At 42.7% G+C, this 19,124-nt stretch overlaps 2 protein-coding genes across 6 annotated transcripts in view; one reads left to right on the top strand and one right to left on the bottom strand.

The window, feature by feature from the left end:
• CCDC171 (coiled-coil domain containing 171) overlaps positions 1 to 10,473 on the bottom strand; it is a 247,266-nt gene extending 236,793 nt beyond the window's left edge. For 2 of the 3 annotated variants that reach the window (XM_074994928.1, XM_074994930.1), the window contains exons 1-3: positions 10,404 to 10,473; positions 8,350 to 8,528; positions 2,169 to 2,307 (exon numbers count right to left, since the gene is read on the bottom strand). In XM_074994928.1, the coding sequence (XP_074851029.1) occupies positions 2,169 to 2,307; positions 8,350 to 8,396 (186 nt within the window). In that variant the 5' untranslated portion in view covers positions 8,397 to 8,528; positions 10,404 to 10,473. The remainder of the gene's footprint in view (positions 1 to 2,168; positions 2,308 to 8,349; positions 8,529 to 10,403) is intronic. The other variant, XM_074994929.1, reaches the window with a different exon arrangement.
• Positions 10,474 to 16,882: 6,409 nt separating this feature from the next.
• Positions 16,883 to 19,124, top strand: part of PSIP1 (PC4 and SRSF1 interacting protein 1) — a 65,012-nt gene continuing 62,770 nt past the window's right edge. For 2 of the 3 annotated variants that reach the window (XR_012645659.1, XM_074994926.1), the window contains exons 1-2: positions 17,069 to 17,156; positions 17,423 to 17,564. Coding sequence is in view for 2 of the 3 variants with exons in the window: in XM_074994926.1 (XP_074851027.1) it covers positions 17,493 to 17,564 (72 nt within the window). In the remaining variant the exon portion in view is untranslated. Of the gene's footprint in view, positions 16,905 to 17,068; positions 17,157 to 17,422; positions 17,565 to 19,124 lie in introns of those variants that run through there. The other variant, XM_074994927.1, reaches the window with a different exon arrangement.

Genomic DNA, 19,124 nt, shown 5'->3' with positions numbered 1-19,124 from the left:
TGGCATTCTTGTATAGGACACCCTGGAGTAAGAAAAAATTAATTAAAATTGTCGGTAGCTTATAGAATTCTGTGATATGTGTCAACTTTGTGTTACGAATACCTATTTTTGTAGCAAACTTCAAAATATCCTGGTTACATCCAAGATCAGACCACTGGCACCAACTCGACATGGTGCTGACTCGCAGAGGTGTGTGATCTTCATTATTTTAACAACACTCATTCCCATTATAGTGCAAGTGGTGATACAGACCGTTCTCTGATTATTAGCAGAGTAAAATGTAATTGAGCCACACAACAATTTTTTTTTAAAGGAAACACTTTGGAAAATCCTTTGATCTCCAACTCACATTGGAGTGTACCCTTATCCTTTCCATTCCTCTCAAGACCTACCAAACAAATGGTTTTGCAGGGTGCCTACAAAGTCATCAAGTTCACATTGGAGGAAGGCAGGGCAAATTCTGGAGTGCCAGTGACTTTCCTGAAAATACTCTGTCAGGCCCTCTCTCTCTTTTATAAGAAAGGAGTTCTAGCAACTATGGCAGTACATCACAGGGAGAGCGAAAGGAACAGTCTCTCAGGTAAGAATTCATAGGCTATCTGGAGTTTTCATGGCGCATCATGACCAAACACCTTAAACACCTCGTTGCTGTAACTGCCTATACAACTGCAAGAAATCTTTAGAGTTTGCATATTTTGTCTGCATGCGGACAAATTTTGAATCAAATCCTTTTGCCACAAATGACTACCCAAGATTGTTCAAGAAAAGAGTGCAAAGGTGAGGGGGAATCCTAATCTAATTCCCTGTTCTGAGCCACCAGACCTTCCTCTCATCACAGTATTCTCAGTCTGGAAATCAGGTACAGAAGCTTTACGCCCTTTCTACAGTGGTATCTGAAGCATGTTTAAAGAGAAAAAGACAATTTAAAATATCACACTTTTATTTGAACATTATTTTTGTAAATAACTCCTACGATTGTTATAATGGGAAGATTAAAGAAAAGGTATTCTTTTTAGTTTACTTAATTTCCATCTACTATCAGTCTTCAGTATTTCAGTCCACCCTTCAAACAGCAGCAGAGGAGAAGAAAAAACAAGTCAGGAAATATTGTAAAAATACAAAAATTAGTTAGAATGCTGAAGGGCATGAATTGTACCCAAAATTAATTTATTTATTTTGAATGACTAGGTTTTAAGTAGGTGCCCTTTAAAAACAGAGTCTGAACAATTTAAAAAAAAAAATTCCCAGCCAAATCTTGGGACATTTCCCCACTTCCATGACAGTCCTGCAATGAATTCTATGTAGGTAAACCCATACATGTAGGGCTGGTGAAAGACTTCACTGGGCCCCAGGCAATGCAATGTAGGGGTGTGGGAAGGCTCGTCTCTGAACCTCCCAGAAGGTGCAGGGCTAGAGGCAACTAACCTTCAGCATCTCCTGACCAGATCACACCATGCAACCCCCGACTCAGCACCATCCACATCACGGTACACAGGGCTCTGATGGTAATTTAAAGGGGCTAGGGCTCCAGCCACTGCTGCACCCTAGAGCCCTGGGCCCTCTGAAATAACCAGTCCCCAAGGCACCTGCCACCTTTACTAATGCTTCCCTCCCTCCCCACTTCCACCCCCAGTTACTCTACCTATACACTAGCTCTCTGAAATCAGCTAAGTTCTTATAATAGGCACATGCAGAACCAAGATCAAATATTCAAGAGAGATGAAGTGAGCACTGATATTTAATTTCTCTTCACTTTTAATTTAAAGTCAGTGAATTCTCTAAAGTGCAGAAAGTACAGGTTGAACCTCTCTCGTTCAGTACCCTCAGGATCAAACAGGTACAGACAAGAGGATTTGGGGGACGATGGGCAGTCAATATTTTCTTGCATATTACCAACACTTCCATTGCTTACTGGGCTCTTAGGACACATTTAGGGGTAAATTACAACTAAATAACATCATAGGACACTGAGATAGAACTGCTAGCTGTAAACAAACTTTATGGGACCACTGGAAAGTTGCCCACCGCCACAATAAGTGGTCATTTGGCTACCAAAATCATGCCGGATTATGGAGTTTACCAAATGAGAGAGTTCTGGATTAGAGAGGTTCAACCTGTAGTGCTAAGAGTATTAAAATATTGATTTTTTTCTATGAATAAAAACTTACATCTTGATTATGTTTCGTGGTTATGTCCAGTTTTTCTTTTTTGGCTTGATGAAGTTTCCTTCTCAGATCTTCAGTAACATCCAGCTCTGACTGACTACTATTTTGCAGTAGCATTAACTCACTCTGCATACAATGTAGGCTGCAAAACACAAGTATGTTTTAATTATCATTGCTTCCTTGTTGATATCACTATTGTTGTTACTGATTTGATTAAATGTCAGAAGAGCACTACAAAGTCATAAATCCTACCATTTAAAAATACAACCAACAGATCTCCATTATTTTTGCCCACTGAGAGTCAAACTAATGTTTGTTTGCCACACAATATCACCAACTACAAAATATTAGTTGCCTCATGCACCTCTACCATACTACACCACACATTTGCAACCATTAATTAGGATAGGGACAATTTTGCACACTTGCGTCCCACAACAAGTTCACAACATGTTCACCGTGCAATTCAGTAACTTTGCTGGATCATCAGTGGAAATTAAGACTATTAAATACCGATCAAGATCAACCACTTAGTTGCTGACGCTTTTTCCACACACGTGATACCACTTTAACTAAAATCAGTTTGCAAATAGATTTTAAACTGACCTAAAACTCATTCCATGTTGGTACAATCTCATGTGGGCATTCTAGAAGCTAATTTTAACATTTACATCACTTTAAAACTGACAAACAAGTACGTATGACTTTTATATATAGACAAAGCCTTGTTTACATTTAGCTGCTCCCACAAACAACGTATGTAACCATGACAATTAAAATGCAATACACTTTAAATAGAAAAAAGGCCATACCACATGTTAAACAAATCCATTTTTCCCTAAGTGACATACATGATCTTCTACACAGTTAGCAACACTGATGCTTTGCATACTTTGGCATAAATGAAGTATTAAAAGTATCACCAAAAACTGCTGTCACTTTAAATATAAACATTATCTTGTAACACTGTTTATCAAACACTGCTACACAGTTTCCAATGAATGAGAACCAGAAAGAAATATTTACTGGTAAAATGTTGATGTCCAATCTGAGAACACGAAAAACAAAAACAGCCTAAAAGGTACATGCTGTTTCTTTTTTTAAAATATTGTCAACTTCAACTATTTAAAGCAGTCTTAGTACTTTAGTAAAAAAATCTATTATTTTTAACTGCAGCAAAACCCTGATTATGTGACCTAAACAGGACTAAAATATGGTCAGATATCAGAAATGTCAGATAGTATGGACTGGCTACTCCACTGGGACTGGTTCCTGTGGGACCAGCTGCCAACTGCCACAGAAACTTTCAAGAAAAGGCTCAAGAAAAACAGTAAGACAAAGTTCTTAAATGCTCAAGCTCCAGTGCACCAGTTGAATTAAACAGACGTGTAATGTTAAGAAAGGCAAACTGTTATAGAGAGGAAAACCACTTTTTCCATTTTGATTGAGCTAACCATTTACAGCTGGGTTTTAACATGGGGCTGAACCTCTCTAATCCGGAACTCTCTTGTCCGGCAAACTCCATAATCCGGCATGATTTTAGTTAGCCAGACTAAGTGGTTAGTTATCATGGGTGTGGCCAAATTTCCTGTGGTCACGTATAGTTTGTTTACAGACACCAGTCCTGGCTTTCAGTGTTCTGTGCTGTTGTTTAGCTGTAATTTACCCCTAAATGTATTCTAAGAGCCCAGTAAGCAGCAGAAGTGTTGGTAATGTGCTAGAAAAAAAAAAATGACTTCCAATCATCCAGCAACTTCTATTATCCAGAACCAGTCAGGTCCCAAGGGTGCTAGACAAGAGAGGTTCAACCTATATTGCTGCAGGGCCAGCTGCTGCGGGCTGGCGGAGCATGTCAGATAAAATGGAATGTTGGATAATCAAAGGTTGAATAATTGGGGTTTTATTGTATTTAATTGTCTTGACAGTGTCCCATATATATTTTAAGACCTAATATTTATACTGTGTCTACTTTCATATCACAGCGTCCATGGTTCTCATATTAAATCAGGCCAATTGTTTATGTCACAGATAATTATTCCTAGGGGTGAAATGTACTTAAAAGCATGAAAGATAATGAACATCTGCCAAACTGCACCTGGATTTTAGTGCAACAGAAGCACAACAGGCATATAATATTACTCTGGGAAATGTACCCAAAGGAATCAACAGAGAGGCAGAGAAGGTAGAAATTAGTTAGGGAGCAAAAGCACAGTGACAAGAAATTAATAATGTCGCTAAAAATGAAATAAATTAAAATATAATATTTTATACTAAATTATACATTTCACAGCCATTACAAGAAGGCAGGAGTAGGGGGAAAAATCAAGTAGCAGTAAGGAGAGTATGAATTGCTACTGGGATGGTCTTTACAAAACCTTGAGGTTGCAGGCAGTATAAAAATGTGGGCTTTTCAATGTTTCTAAAATGGATGGATAAATCAGAGATGGTAGGGAAGCAGACCATTTCTGAGGCAGCTATGTAAAGTATCAGATGTCAAATTGAAAAAAAAGAGCACGTGTGACAGAAAGACCAGAAAATGTAGGAAGCTAGAGAAATATGGCATAGTGGGAAAGGAGGCAACAAGTTAGATGAGAACATTGCTATAAGAGTTTTGAAGACAAGGAGAAGGATTTTGTAGCAAACCCAGACATTGATGTGAACCCAGCAGAACTCTTACAGAAAGGGGTGCTAAAGGACCACAGCCAGACATTAAGGCAAGTCCATCTTAGACTTACCTGTGATGGATGCCCTCTCCTAAATTCATTAACCAGCTGATCCTGAAGTGCAGTGTGACCAGATAGCCATGTTTAATTATTAGGCCCAGCTGGGTTTGGGTCAGCAGATGCCTACAAAGGACGATAAGAACTCAAATGGGAGGCGGGAACTGTAGCAAGTACACACTAAGGAAAGATGACTCTCAGGTTAAGAGCTTGGAAGAGAACTAACCAGAGCCGTAGAAGAAAGGCTAGTTCCTAGGCCTAATCCTGGAAGAATGGTGACATTCCCAGTGAAAAAAGCCTTATGAGTTGGAGCTGTGTGGGAGAGGAGGAAAGAAAGAAATGAGTCAGAGGGCAAAACATTCTTTTTTATCTTGCATTTGAGACTAGTGACTGAGTTTGTAATTAGCATCTTTCTCTGAGGTGCTGAGAGAGACAAGTATTGGGAGAGTTTCCCTGGGAAAGAACAAGAGGCAGGCTCAATATTGCCAAAAGGGAGTGCTGCAGAGGCTCAGTCTTCCACAAGGAGTCAATGGAATCATTGGTGTGTGTACAAAGAAAGAGTTATGAATTGTATTACTACAGTGCTGGAGCTCACAATCTGTCTCAGAGACCCACAAATGGGAATAGAACCCCAATGAAGCAGTAAGACAAAGCTGTCAATAACAAAAAACATCAGGCTGCATTATTAGCCAGGTACACTGTTTCAATGTAATCACTGCACATATGATGAGTGCAAAGCACCCTACACTTCTGAAGATATGCCTAAAATGTGCAAATACGGCAGCAAGTACATTTTGGGTATGTGTCTCACAGCTTTTCCCTGGCGCTGAAGTCTTCCCCTACAGAAGGGAAAGGCTAAGGCAGCATGATACCACACTGCTAAAAACACCAAGGTAAAAAAAGATAGGCACTCCTTGGGTGCACAGAGAGGTGTGTAGGGCAGGGGTGAGCAAAGCAGGAAGCAAGCCCCCTCGGAGGGCGTGAAATTTCATAAGGAGGGTGCAGCACGATCAGCTGCTGGGTCTCAGGCTCATCCATTTCATTCAAAGTTTGAAATATATTACTGATTTTATGTATGTGTATTCACATTTTATACCAATTAATGAAGTTTTTACGTTCTACATATTTACTTTCTGACATGTGCCAAAAGTTTGTGTTGTTTTCAGTTGGTTTGGATTACATCAGACAGGTTGGGGGGTCCTGCCAATTGCAGGGATGAAAAGTGAGGCCCAGTATAAAAAGTTTGCTCGTCCCTGGTGTAGGATACATAGCCTAAGTTTGTGGGGTGTCTTAACTCTACTTGCCTAAGCAGTGCTTCAGTATCTAGGCTGCTATTTATACCCAAACAAGGGGATCATGCAGTGCATGCACTCTACATGCTACTGTGAGGAGTGCACAGTGGATTCTATAATGGTGGAGAGTAGAGGTGAATGAGAGTCTCCAAGACATTTATAAGGGGAAAAAGAGAAATACTACAGCTATTCCCCCTCTGACCATCAGAAGAAGGGAACTCTCCTAACAAGAATGAAGAGAGAGAAAAATTGTGTTACAATCTGCTCTTTCACTCACTCTTACACAGTGCTGAGTAACTGCCACCCACATGTGGTTCATCAGCTTAAGCCACTGATGGGCCACGAGACAGGTTATTTGCCTTGCATTGGCAGGTATAGGTACCCGCAGTTCCCCTTGGCCACAGTTCACCATTCCAGGCTAATGGGAGCTTTGGAAAGCAGTGCAGGAGAAGTTGTGCATATACAGAAGATATATGCTTCAAGTACACAATAAATCAAATGAACAACAGCAGAGTGTCCAGCACATATCCCATGAAACTTATGTGCGAGTTATTTCCTGTACATGTAAAATGAACAGAGGATTCTAACTAAAACAACAATAATAATTAGAGGAGATAACTGAAACAAATGTAAGTCATGAGCTGAATACACACACACACACACGTAAACGTAATCATAAAAGTAATTGTGAGATGACTGTGCAGCTTTGTTTGAATGTGTTCTTCCAATATTGAATATTCCTGATAATCTCACTTAGAAGGTATATTTCGATCAGTCATGTATAAATAGCCACCCCTCACCCTTCCTCTAAAATTCTTTAAGAGAAACAAGAACAAATGAAACAGCTTTTGAACATTATATTGCAAGATAATGAGACTTTAACATGGGCAACTCAGCAAATACGTGAGTTGACTTTAAAGTTCAGTTGTGTACTACAATCATATCGGTCACAATATTGTAAAATTGGTCCTCAGGTGTTTCGTCACACCTGATGAAAAATTGTGCAAATATAACTATGGCACAACTAAGTGATTGTTTTCTCTTCCATTTGTTAATTAGCTATAAGATTTTTCTAAACCTTTTTACACAAAGGCAGATTTTCCATACCTTTCTAACCTTAACCAAACATCAAGTTTCAAGGAAAAAGAGTCTACCACAAAATTCTGCTACCTCTGCCAAAGTAATTAGGAGTGATGTACCATCAGGATTTAAATGGCAACAACTAGTCCTTAGGATCAATATTATTAGAATTAATCAAGGTTCTCGTTAATGATGCTATAGTTTCAAGACACTGTATACTCAACATAACAAAAAAAGTAATATGAATGATAAGGGCCATATCCATGACTATAAGTCTGCAAATGACATGCATTAAAAAGTGATTATGCATCCCACTTGTTCTAATAAACCAACAGGAAGTATATGAGAAATAAGTAAACTATTTGGTTTCCCAGAGGACAATCTAAATAATTTGTTTAACTATAAAAATTTCTGTCTTTAGTTTAGAGGTGGCACTCATTACTCCTGAAAATTACATCCAAAAGACTGTCTAGGTACAGAACTTTGACAAGTGACGAATATACTATATAGCCTAATTTACCGACAGAAAGAGCTTTTATGTGAACTGTTTTATTCCCTCCCCCGACTCCCCTACTTGATATTTGACAAAGAATTTGAAGACCCTCAGTCCCATGGGACATGGCTCTGAAATTTTTCAGAAAGTGACAGTTTCAGTTCAGCACATAATCTCCATGAACAGATTCTTCCGTCCCCCCACTCCCAGCTCACAAGCTGCCAAATATCTAGGACTAGTTCTACAACTGAACAAAGTTTTAGAAAGTATAGCCAAATGCCATCTTGCTTGACAAATGAAAACCTTCTGTAACACAGTGCAAAGGCTCTTACTTAATGACCCCCGTGCTTTCATCACACTCCCTGCTTTATTTTACATCATTCTGTCCTTTCCTAGCAATTTTTGCACTTTGGACATATCTTTCATGCATGCTGGTCTGCTGTTGTCAAACAATGCATATCAGATTGGAATATATGGCATTTCTTTATTAAGTTCTTTTATCTTAGAATGACCTACTGTCAAATCTTTAAAACAATGGAAAATTCTCACAGAAAGACAACATACATTACTGGATTTTAATATAAGGAACTGAAGCTCACCGTTTGATTTCAGGAATCGTGTAATTGACTGGAGCGTTAGAATTCATGACGACAAATCTCCAGCGCTTTTATCTATAGTGTCTCAATAACAAGCATAATCTTCAGTTATATTCCTTTACAGAAACTGGGACCACTTTAAAGCCTACTATTTTCTTTGCCTTATATGGGTATATTAAAACCTATAATAATATAAAAATGGCAGTTTATTTCTCATTGTAACAAAGGAATCAATTTTATTTATTCACAAATAGTTATTAAACAAACAGTGTAAGCTTAGGCTCAATCCTGGTAACATTTCCTACCAGAGAGAGCTCCACGTAAGCCAACTGGAGCCAACAGTAAGAACCATTTGTGCCAGTAAGCACTTGTAGAATTAGGCCCTTACCTGGAACATTAGAGCAGAAAAAGAAGTTTTTAGAACAATATTTGAGTCTAAATTTACAACTGAAAGAGAAAACACACAACATTGTCTCTTTGTAGGTTGTACCCCTCCATTTCCATGGTGATGCACTCGTCTTTAGGTTTGGGGTAATTTTGTTTTTAAAGTCGCAATACAGATTGTAGGCCCCATAGTAAAACAATATTAAGGTAAGTCAACATTCCGGCCTTCTTTGTGCGATAGAGGCACTTAACTTAGCAAGTTCTCCTGCCATTAGATTACATAGAAAACTGACCTTTTCTACCAATTAGTATGATGAGTCATCAAACACTATCAACTGTCTTGAACTAGTGACAAATATAAGTGTAGTTAATTTCCATTATCCGACCATCTTTCACTCTCATTTAAATCAGATAATTGGGGTTCTACTACACTAGCTCTTACTGTTAAGGAGTTCTCGATCAAACAGATGGATGACTAGATTCTCTCAAATATATAGAAGATGACATATAGCATATAAATAAATAAAGCTCTCTTGCTACTTCTGTTTACATATGAACAAATGCCTATCAATGTGACAGCCTTGTCATTTTCTGAGCCTCAGGCAGCCTAATCAGCAAGCACTAGGATACAAAACCATACAAAACAAGAACAGCGTTCTGCAAATATGCAGTGAACATTCAAAGAATGACCATTTTTTTAAAAGAAACTTAATATATACAACCCCCACCACAAGAATCAGCCTTTCCACTATGCTAATTAGAACTAGCTATTTTAGTTGCTAGTGTGTACAAAAACATTTCATCAGAGGGGTAGCTGTGTTAGTCTTTTATCTGCAAGTAAAGAAATCCTGTGGTACCTTATAGACCAACAGATTTATCGGAGTATAAGATTTTGCATGCAAAGAAAATCATGCATCTGACAAAGCGGGTCTTTGCCCACCAAAACCTTATGCTCCAATAAATCTGTTAGTCTACAAAGTGCCACAGGACTTCTCATTTTTACAAAAACATTTTATGAAAACAACTTCTGAACGAATACTGGTTTTGTTTCTCATCCAGTTACAAGCTGCCCTCCTCCCAGGAAATCTCCACTTTATTGGAGGGAAGTGCTCAGTAGTCTAACCATTAGAATCCAGGACCACAACTCCTGCAAAATAGAAGTTGCACCACTCCTACTCTCTGTTTCCTTCTCTGATCAATGCGCCAACTTGCTGCCTTGCACTGCAGAAATGGCTGCATTTGAACGGGGTAGTATGCTTACAACCAGAAAAGCACTTTAGAATTACTCAGGATGACAGGCACGATCTACGTTTGACATGCTAACCAACCTAAATGTACTTGGTAAGAAAAAGAGGCTCAGAGGAGCAGGATTCTCAGGCACAGAACAATTAAAAAGAAATAGCACATTTATAAACATATCAGGATGCTCCCCTCCCGCCCTCTATCTCCTGCTTTCCCGTCTGTCCTCACCCGGTGCACAATCTGGCCCCATTAGTCTCCAGCACCCCTCTCCTGCTCTGGTCCCATTTGTCTCCACGGCCCCCCAGCCCCCTCTCCCATCAGTCCTCTTCCCTGCTTCACCTGTCCCCCACCCCCAACGAAAGCCACCACTCCTCCCCTGTTCGTCAAGCCCTTGGCCCCACGCTGCCTCCTGCTCCCGCTCTTCAGCCCACCTCTGCGGAGAGCGGTGGCTGGGAGCACCAGGCCGGCAGGCAGCACAACGGAACCTGGACTAGAGTGAGACAGGGCGCGGGGAGGGATTGGCCGGGCGTTAGGACCCAGCGATAACTAAAAAAAATTCACGCTACCCCTCCCTCAGCTCAAGGAGAAATTTACAACGGCCACTTCCGGTAACAACACCCGGTGACCTGGTCCCACCCGCCTCATACGAAGCCGTGCTTCCGATTGGAAGAACAGCGTATTGTGACGCATCACGCACCCAATGGCCGGAGACACAGCGAAAGCATTCCAGACAAGTACGCACGCAGAATGGAGACATAACGAGAGCATGCGCGTTGGATGGTCAGGCTGGAAGGTGGGTTGTGTGTTCCTCCCGCGCTCAGCTCTGTAATCCGCGCGCTTGCGAGACGCGGCAGAAAAACGACTAGGGAGAGGATACTCGCTGCCACGCCTAATGTATTAGTCTCAGTCAGCAAAGGGTAAACGAGGCTGGGGAAAAGAGTCATTATGAGATAGAATGAAGGGAAAATGCTGCGATATTGTCAAGAGAGAGAATAAAGAAAGGAGAATGCAGGAAAGGAGGTCGGATATAGTGCAGCAACAAATTCAGTGGTGGTGGAATGCTTGCATCCGCTTCCCAACGTGAGCTAGTAATAGCAAACACCAAATACATGGTTTCTCAGTGTTCCCATGATAACATTATTCTAAACCTCTAGATGAGATTTTTGGAGAACATTGTTGCAGAGTTTTCACACCTAACACACCATCTTAATTGCCGTGAATAACCTCTTGTAAAGACAGGATAGTGAGAGTCACTTCTGCTCCCCTGACTTCACCACAGGCAGTTCCGAACCATTCTACCACTCAAGATATAGAGAATAGCTACAATCCCCACTCTTGAAAATTTAGTACACCTTCTTAATTATGGAGAAGGTGGGGATTTAAAACATTCCCCTACTGACAAGCCCTTTGTTCAAGGGATGCCTCAGCCCAAACACATTTCTTTAGAAACAAATAATAAGTTTATAATTAATTCTGAATTGCAATATTCATTTTCTTTTAGGGCATGTGCTCTTTGCAGCATGTATAATACACATAGGAGTTTAGAATATAGCTGCCTTGTAGGATTTACAAAGACTTTTTGTGGAACTGTTAAATCTGACTATATTAAATAATGTAATGTGTGTGTGCATCATTCTATTTACCTAAGAATGTGCAAATATGACATTATAGTCATAATATTTGGACTCATTTTGAATGTCCTACCAATTTTAATTCACAACAAAATTGTAAACCATAAATTATTTAATCCTTTCAGATACCAAGAAATATTTGCCATTTCCATTTTTTAATAACTTTATTTTATCTCTTGACTTTCGACCTCATTTGAAGAGCAGACCACTTTGCTGAAAATGAAATGTGTCTTGTAAGTCAGTTTTTTAGTCAGAAATACATAATTTTACACTTGTTTGGCTAAATTTGTACAGGTTTGAACAATTACACAACGTGCAAGATTGCAAAGAATAAACAGTATAAATCATTTTTTAAGAGATAAGAGCTTTCAAAAGACTAATTCCAAAGACTGAAAAAGCTGTAATGTTCTCTTGGGGCTCCAAAAGCACAGTTTCAAAATTAAAAAAAATGAACTTACCAAATCAGATATGGAAGAAAAATGTAATTATGATTAAATAGGAAAAAAAATATTTAGTGATGGAAATACCCCTAATATTGAGTCCTTAGGTTTAGAGGAACAGCATATTCTTTAATATTTACAAGAAAAAATTAAATTAATATTTTTGTGACACTTAACACCCCTTCTAACAAAGAAAATCTATGAAGAAGGCTTGAATTGCTATTAGAGAGAAATGAAAGGTAATTTCAGCAATGTCTGTGGGAATGGCTAAAGCATAGGAATAAAACCTAAGTATGGATACAGTCAAACTGAATATTATAGACCAGACCGGTAGCTTCACCATTTAAGATGGCCTGATGATTCCCATTATAAGACCCTGTTTTCAATTATATATAGGTTTGACATATTTTAACCATTTGGACTGAAATTGTGGTGTTTACCTCTGGCTGAATAATTATTATTGCTACTATTTTAATTTTGAGCAAAAAGTTCAGAATTAGGAGAATGGTGCTATGAAATAAATGTGTTGTGACCATGTTAAAAAAATCTCTTCTGGTAACCTTCGTTGTTAATGGGCCGGTATTACCCCTGTATTTGGAGATGAGACTTGAAATTTGGCAGAGAGGTAGCCTTACCATCAGCCTTTTGCTGTCCATGTGAAAATCAATGCAAATTTAGCCATATGATAAGCCTATGTATTTTGGTGTTTGTACATGCTCAATAAAGATTTCCTAGAATCCCTAATAATACTGTTGTATCAAAGAATAACTTTCCTGCAACTGGAACCAGGCACCAGAACTGAGGAAAGGGGTCCTTTTACTCTTGTGCTTCCACTGCCTGGACAGCTGGCCCTAGGCAGCTTGGAAGAGGGAGGAAACATGCCAGAGGAGGTGAAAGATGGAGCTGGGGGATTAGATTAGGATAAGGTATTGTGGACATGGGAGATTGCAACTGGGAGGTTTGTGGGAGAAGGCAGGAAATGGACTGGCACAGTGAGAAGACTGTTTATTAAGTTATATGTACAAGGAAGCCAATTTAAGGTTTCCCAGGCAACCTTAACTTTTGGGATTTCCTAGCTCTGCAGTTCTTGGTTTTTCAACTTAAATGTTCTTTTATATGTATGGTTATAGAGGGTGTCTTCAGATGTAAACAGGAGACAGTTTTATTCTTACAGTTCTTTACCTACTTCTGAATGTATAAGATCTAAGTTCCATTCCTAGCTGTTGCCCACAGTTTGTGACATTTAGATTAGACATTTACTCGCTCTCTGTTCTAGTTTTCCCACCTGTAAAACAGAAATATGGATATTTACCTACATTTGTTTCATGAATAAGTGATCTTCACCTCTACAAAGAATGCCACTATAAGGCCTACAGATTGCTTAAGATGTTTTCAGTGATTGTGAGCTAATTGACACAATGATTAAATGAGTTAATTGGTACGTTGCCTTCAGCTAGACATTCCTCTGAATTGTAATCATAGAATCATAGAGCAATAGATCTGGAAGAGACCTAAAACAGCCATCAAGTCCAGCCCCCTGCCCTAGGCAGGACCAAACCTATCAGATCAGCGCAGCCAGGACTTTGTTGAGGCGAGACTTAAACACCTGCAGGGATGGAGACTCCACTACTTCCCTGGTTAGACCATTCCAGTGCTTCACCACCCTCCCAGTGAAAAAGCTTTTCCTAATGTTCAACCTGGACCTTCCCAACTGCAACTTGAGACCATTGTTCTGTGTTGTGCCATCCATGACCACTGTGAACAGCCTCTCTCCAGCCTCTGCAATCTCCCTTCAGTAAGTTGACAGCTGTTATCATGTCCCGCCTCAGTCTTCTCTTCTGCAGACTAAACAGTCCCAATTTCCTCAGCCTTTCTTCATAGGTCATATGCTCCACCCCCTAATTATTTTGGTTGCCCTCCGCTGGCAGTGTATCCACATCCTTCATGTAATTGGGGGCCCAGACCTGGACACAGAACTCCAGATGTGGCCTCACCAAAGCTGAATAAAGAGGAATAATCACTTCTCTGGATCTACAGGCAACACTTCTCTTGATGAAACCTAATATGCCATTAGCCTTCTTGGCTACAATGGCACACCGTTGACTCATGTCCAGCTTCTCGTCCACTACAACTCCGAGGTATTCTTCTGCAGAACTACTACTGAGCCAGTCAGACCCCAGCCTGTAACAATGCTTGGGATTCTTCTGGCCCAAGTGCAGGACTCTGCACTTTTCTTTATTGAACCTCATCAGATTTCTTGCAGCCCAGTCTTCCAATTTGTCTAAGTCACTCTGGACCCTATCCCTACCCTCCAGCGTATCTACCTCTCCCAAGCTTAGTTTCATCCGCAAACTAGCTGTGGGTGCAATCCATCCCCTCATCCAGGTCTTGGATAAATATGTTGAACAGAACAGGACCCGGAACCGAACCTTGGGGCACTCCACTAGAAACCGACCGCCATCCCAACATCGAGCCATTGATCACTACCTGCTGGGCCCGACCTTCTAGCCAGCTTTCTATCCATCTTACCGTCCATTTAACCAGTCCACATTCTTTTATCTTGCTGACAAGAATATTGTGGGAGACCGTATTAAAAGCTTTGCTAAAGTCAAGATAAATCACATCCATTGATTTTCCCCTATCCACAGAGCCAGTTATCTCATCGTAGAAACTAATCAGATTGGTCAGGCATGACTTGCCCTTCATGAATCCATGCTGACTATTCCTGATCACTTTCCCCTCCTCCAAGTGCCTCAAAATGACTTCCTTGAGGAGCCCCTCCATGATTTTTCCAGGGACTGATGTAAGACTGACCGGTCTATGGTTCCCTGGATCATCCTTCTTCCCTTTTTTAAAGATGGGCACTACATTTGCCTTTTTCTAATCATCTGGGATCTCTCCCAATCTCCACGACTTTTCAAAGATAATGGCCAAGGGCTCGTCAATGACATACCCCAACTTCCTCAGAACCCTCGGATAAATTAGGTCCAGGCCCATGGATTTATGTACGCTGAGCTTTTTTTAGATAGCTCCTAACCTGTTCTTTCCCCACCAAAGGCTGCCCACCTACATCCCACAAAGCATCACTTATTGCATTAGTTCGGGAGCTGTCCTTGTCCATGAAGAGAGAGGCAAAGAAAGCATTAAGTACTTCAGCTTTCCCTACATCATCTGTCACTGGGTTACCTCCTTCATCCAATGGGGGCCCCTTGCCCTCTCTGATCACCTTCTTCTTGCTAACATGCCTGTAGAAACTTTTCTTGTTACCCTTCACATTCCTCGCGAATCGCAATTCCAGTTGTGCTTCCTGATAACTGCCCTACATTCTCGAGCTATACATTTATATCCCTCCCAAGACATCTGTCCAAGTTTCCACTTTTTGTAAGCTCCCTTTTTGTGCCTAAGTTTTCCAAGGATTTCCCCAGTAAACCGGTCTGGTCTCCTACACTTTGACTGTGTCTACACTACCTCCCTATTTTGGTGGAAGGATGGTAAGTAGGGTGTTGGGAGTTTATTAATGAAGTGCTGCGCTGCATATGCAGCACTTCATTAAGCAAATTCCACACACACATCCCGCGGCAACTCCAAAGTGTTAAACTTTGAAGTGGCAGCTCGCATGTAGCCATGGCTAACCTGTCATTACTTCAAAGTACCCCAGGAACTTCGAAGTACCAGTGGGTTAGCCACGACTACATGCAAGCCGGCACTTCAAAGTTTAACACTTTGGAGTCATGGCGGGGGGTGGGGGATTTGCTTAATGAAATGCTGCATATGCAGCGCAGCACTTCATTAATAAACTCCCAACACCCTACTTACCATCTTCTCTTTGAAGTAGGGAGGTAGTGTGGACAACCCTTTTGAGTGCTGTAAAAGTGCAGTGTATCATGTGAATCTTGAGACTGAAGAGTTACACGTTGAAATACCAGGAGATTCTAACCTCACTCCTGCCAGACAATGCATGTAATAGGCCTCTTGAACAAAGTGATTTTGATTGTTAAAGACATGCTGTAAAAAGTAGGAAGCATTCAAAGGTCTGCACCTAATAGATGTAACTTCCACATTCATCTCCTAGCTATGTGCCTGAGAATCTAGGGTACTAGCAATCACAGGTATAAGATTGCACATCTTCTCACTTAAGACTCTACCGAAAATCAGGCCCAGCAACTGAGAATGCAGAGTTCCAAATGTCCAAGTGTAATGAAAAGTCCTCATGTTTGTCTCCTAAATATTAACAGATTATAGTCACATCTGCTTGGAGTTTATTTGAAGCATTTTTAGGTCCGATACTGTATGTAAGTCATCCCTAAAATAAAATTAATTGGTACCTGAGCTATTTGGAACAGTTTATTATTTAAGTTACATGATTGTTAATCTGGTGAAGCAGGTTTTACCGACAAAAGCTCATTATTTAAAAAATAAAATTGTTAGTCGTTAAGGTGCTACAGGGCTGCTTATTTTTGCAATGTCTGGGAGATACTCTGAGATGGGGCCTTGCCTCCCATATACTACCGTGTACTTTGGTAATCTGTTAAAATTTAGGAGACAAACATGAGGACTGCGTGTTTTAAGTCTGTGCTACATCTTCTTACATAAAAGGTGCTCGGCCCCGGTACCGGAGAGTTTTCAGAGCTAGCCTTGCAGAGCCTAGGCCTTGAGCCAGCAGCCCCTCAGGGATCAGCCCTCACGGTCTTCCCTAGGGCCCACGCCACTCTCCCCAGCGAGCAACAGCAGCAACCTCCTTCTCCTGCCCCCTCCTCCACTCCAGCGCGCTGCCGCAGCAGCACCAGACAGCTGAGCCCCGCCTCCCTAGCTGCCTCCGCGGCGGGAGGAGCGCACCATCTTCCGGCTGCGGGGAGGGGTGGTAAGTGCGTTCGCATCTCCCCTCTCCCTCGCTTGCCAGGGACCGTCCCGAGGCAGGTGGCTGGGCTTCGCTTTTCCCTGTCTCCTTCAGTCGGGGAGGGCTGAACCCGTTCTATCGGCCACATTCCCCCACGCGAGAGGGCGGAGGCCTTGGCGTCCCCTGTTGCTCGCGCCAGTTGGTGTGGCCGGGGTGGCGGGAGGCAGCGCGGCGGGCGCTGTGGGCTGGAGGAAGCGGGCTACGGAGCAGCGGCAGGTAAGAGGGGGCGCGGGAAGCGTCGCCCGGAGCAGCTCGTGAGACGGGGGCGGATTTTTTTTGTTTTGTTTTGTTTTGTTTTCCTGTGCGCGCATGGGGCGGGCCTGCGGCGGCGAGCGGAGAGCTGCGCGGACGGGAGTGGGGAGGCGCTGCGCGCGTTGGCGGGGGGCTGCGCGCGTTGGAAGGGAGCGGGGTTGTTCCTACGAGCACCCGGCCGGGAGAGCCTGCCGGAGAGCTCCGCTGAGTCGCCTTGTCCACCGTTGCAGCGGGATCTCAGGCGGCTGGGAGCGCCTCTGCCCTTCGCCTCAGCAACGGCCGACGCATCGGTGGGAAAACATGAGCCGAGATTTCAAACCCGGGGACTTGATCTTTGCCAAGATGAAGGGTTATCCCCATTGGCCAGCGAGGGTAAGGTGCCACCCGCCCCCCACCTGCACCCCCTTTACCTGCGCGGCCTTCCGCCCCTTTTCTGGGTGTGTCCCCCCCGTCCCCCTCACTCCGTGGCAGATGCAGTTAGCTGCCGTCAGCGCATCCCTCGGTGGAGGGGGGAATGGTGCGGCGCAGTGTGTGCCTCGCACTTCATACTGGGTGGGTGTCCGTAGAGCCGCTTGAAATGCGTATCACGTGAGCAGGTTTGCTTCGTGTGGCGGGGTTGAAAGTAACTCACTTTGCCTTTTACTGTTGGAGCGCCCGTGGGTGTCGGGGGGTTAAGATTCTCTACGTGCAGGCCCCGATGCAGGAATTTCCTGGGGGGTGTTGCTTTATGTGTTGTCTTTTTGTAAATATGAGCAGGCCACGCTCTCCCACCAGCCAACCCTGCTTTGGTCTCCTTACATCCCACTCCCCCAGGCCTGAACAGCAGCGCCCCCGCCCCCAGCCCCGTTCAGACTGATACCCCCCCCACACACACACCTTCCATGGGTTCCAACATCCTCACCCCCAAAATTAACACAGCTCGCCCCACCCCTACTGAGACTGACCCCGAAGAAGTCCCCAGTGTCCCCCCTGCCCAAATAGAGTTCCCCACCTAGCCCAAACACCATCCCTGCTTGACCTGCACAACCTCACCCCTTGGCCAAAGGACCTTGCCCCAGCTTGTCCCATCCCCTCCACCCCCCAGGACGAGGAGAATCACTTGGGGCCAGAACTCAGACAGCAGTCTTTCTGTGGCAACTGCTCCCCGCATCTCAGCCTCCTGGCCTACTGAGCCCCACTTCTTTTCGGGTGGCCAGGAGACCTCCAACCACTTAAGGGGGCAAGCGGTGGTGGCAAAGGGCCACATGGTGAGTGCAGAGGGGAGGCAGGCTGCGGGGAGGTGATCCCCTGTGGCTGCTTCTTCCTCCCTGCTCCCACCCACAGCCCCAGTAATCCCTGAGTGGGCTGGTTGGGGATGGGGCCAGGGTTGGGGTGGAATGGCCCATTAGAGGGGTGCATTATACTCCTCACTCCTACACATACATACAGAGCTAAATAGCAATATTATCATCAGCTCTCATTAGTTTATCTAGTTTCCAGTGACTTTTCGCCAACAGTCAAATTGGATTTTCTGTGCTATACCGGCTTCTTACATTGAGCTTACTGAGAGAGGCAGTTGAGGCAGCTGTTACATTGTCATCTAAATTTTTCTCTACACAGAATTTTTGGGACTTGGAAATAGTGGAGATATTTACAGACCAAACTTAGTCTTCCATTGTTTACTGTTTTGAGTGGGATCAAGTGGTACAGGTTGAACTTCTCTCGTCTAGCACCTGCAGGATCTAACCAGTGCTGGACAAGAGAATTTGTCAGAGGACCGGCAGTCAATATTTTCTAGCACATTACTAACACTTCCACTGCTTACTGGGCCTTAGAAGATGCTTAGAGGTAAATTAGAGCTAAATAACAGCACAGAACACTGAGAGCCAGGACTGATGGCTGTAAACAAATTTTATGGGACTATGTGAAACTTAGTCATGCCCATGATAAGTG

This window comes from Carettochelys insculpta, chromosome 5 (assembly GCF_033958435.1).
Source record: "Carettochelys insculpta isolate YL-2023 chromosome 5, ASM3395843v1, whole genome shotgun sequence".
In the NCBI taxonomy this organism is placed as follows: Eukaryota; Metazoa; Chordata; order Testudines; family Carettochelyidae; genus Carettochelys; species Carettochelys insculpta.
Note: the sequence above shows the minus strand (reverse complement) of the source record. Positions and strands in the feature narration are given on the sequence as shown.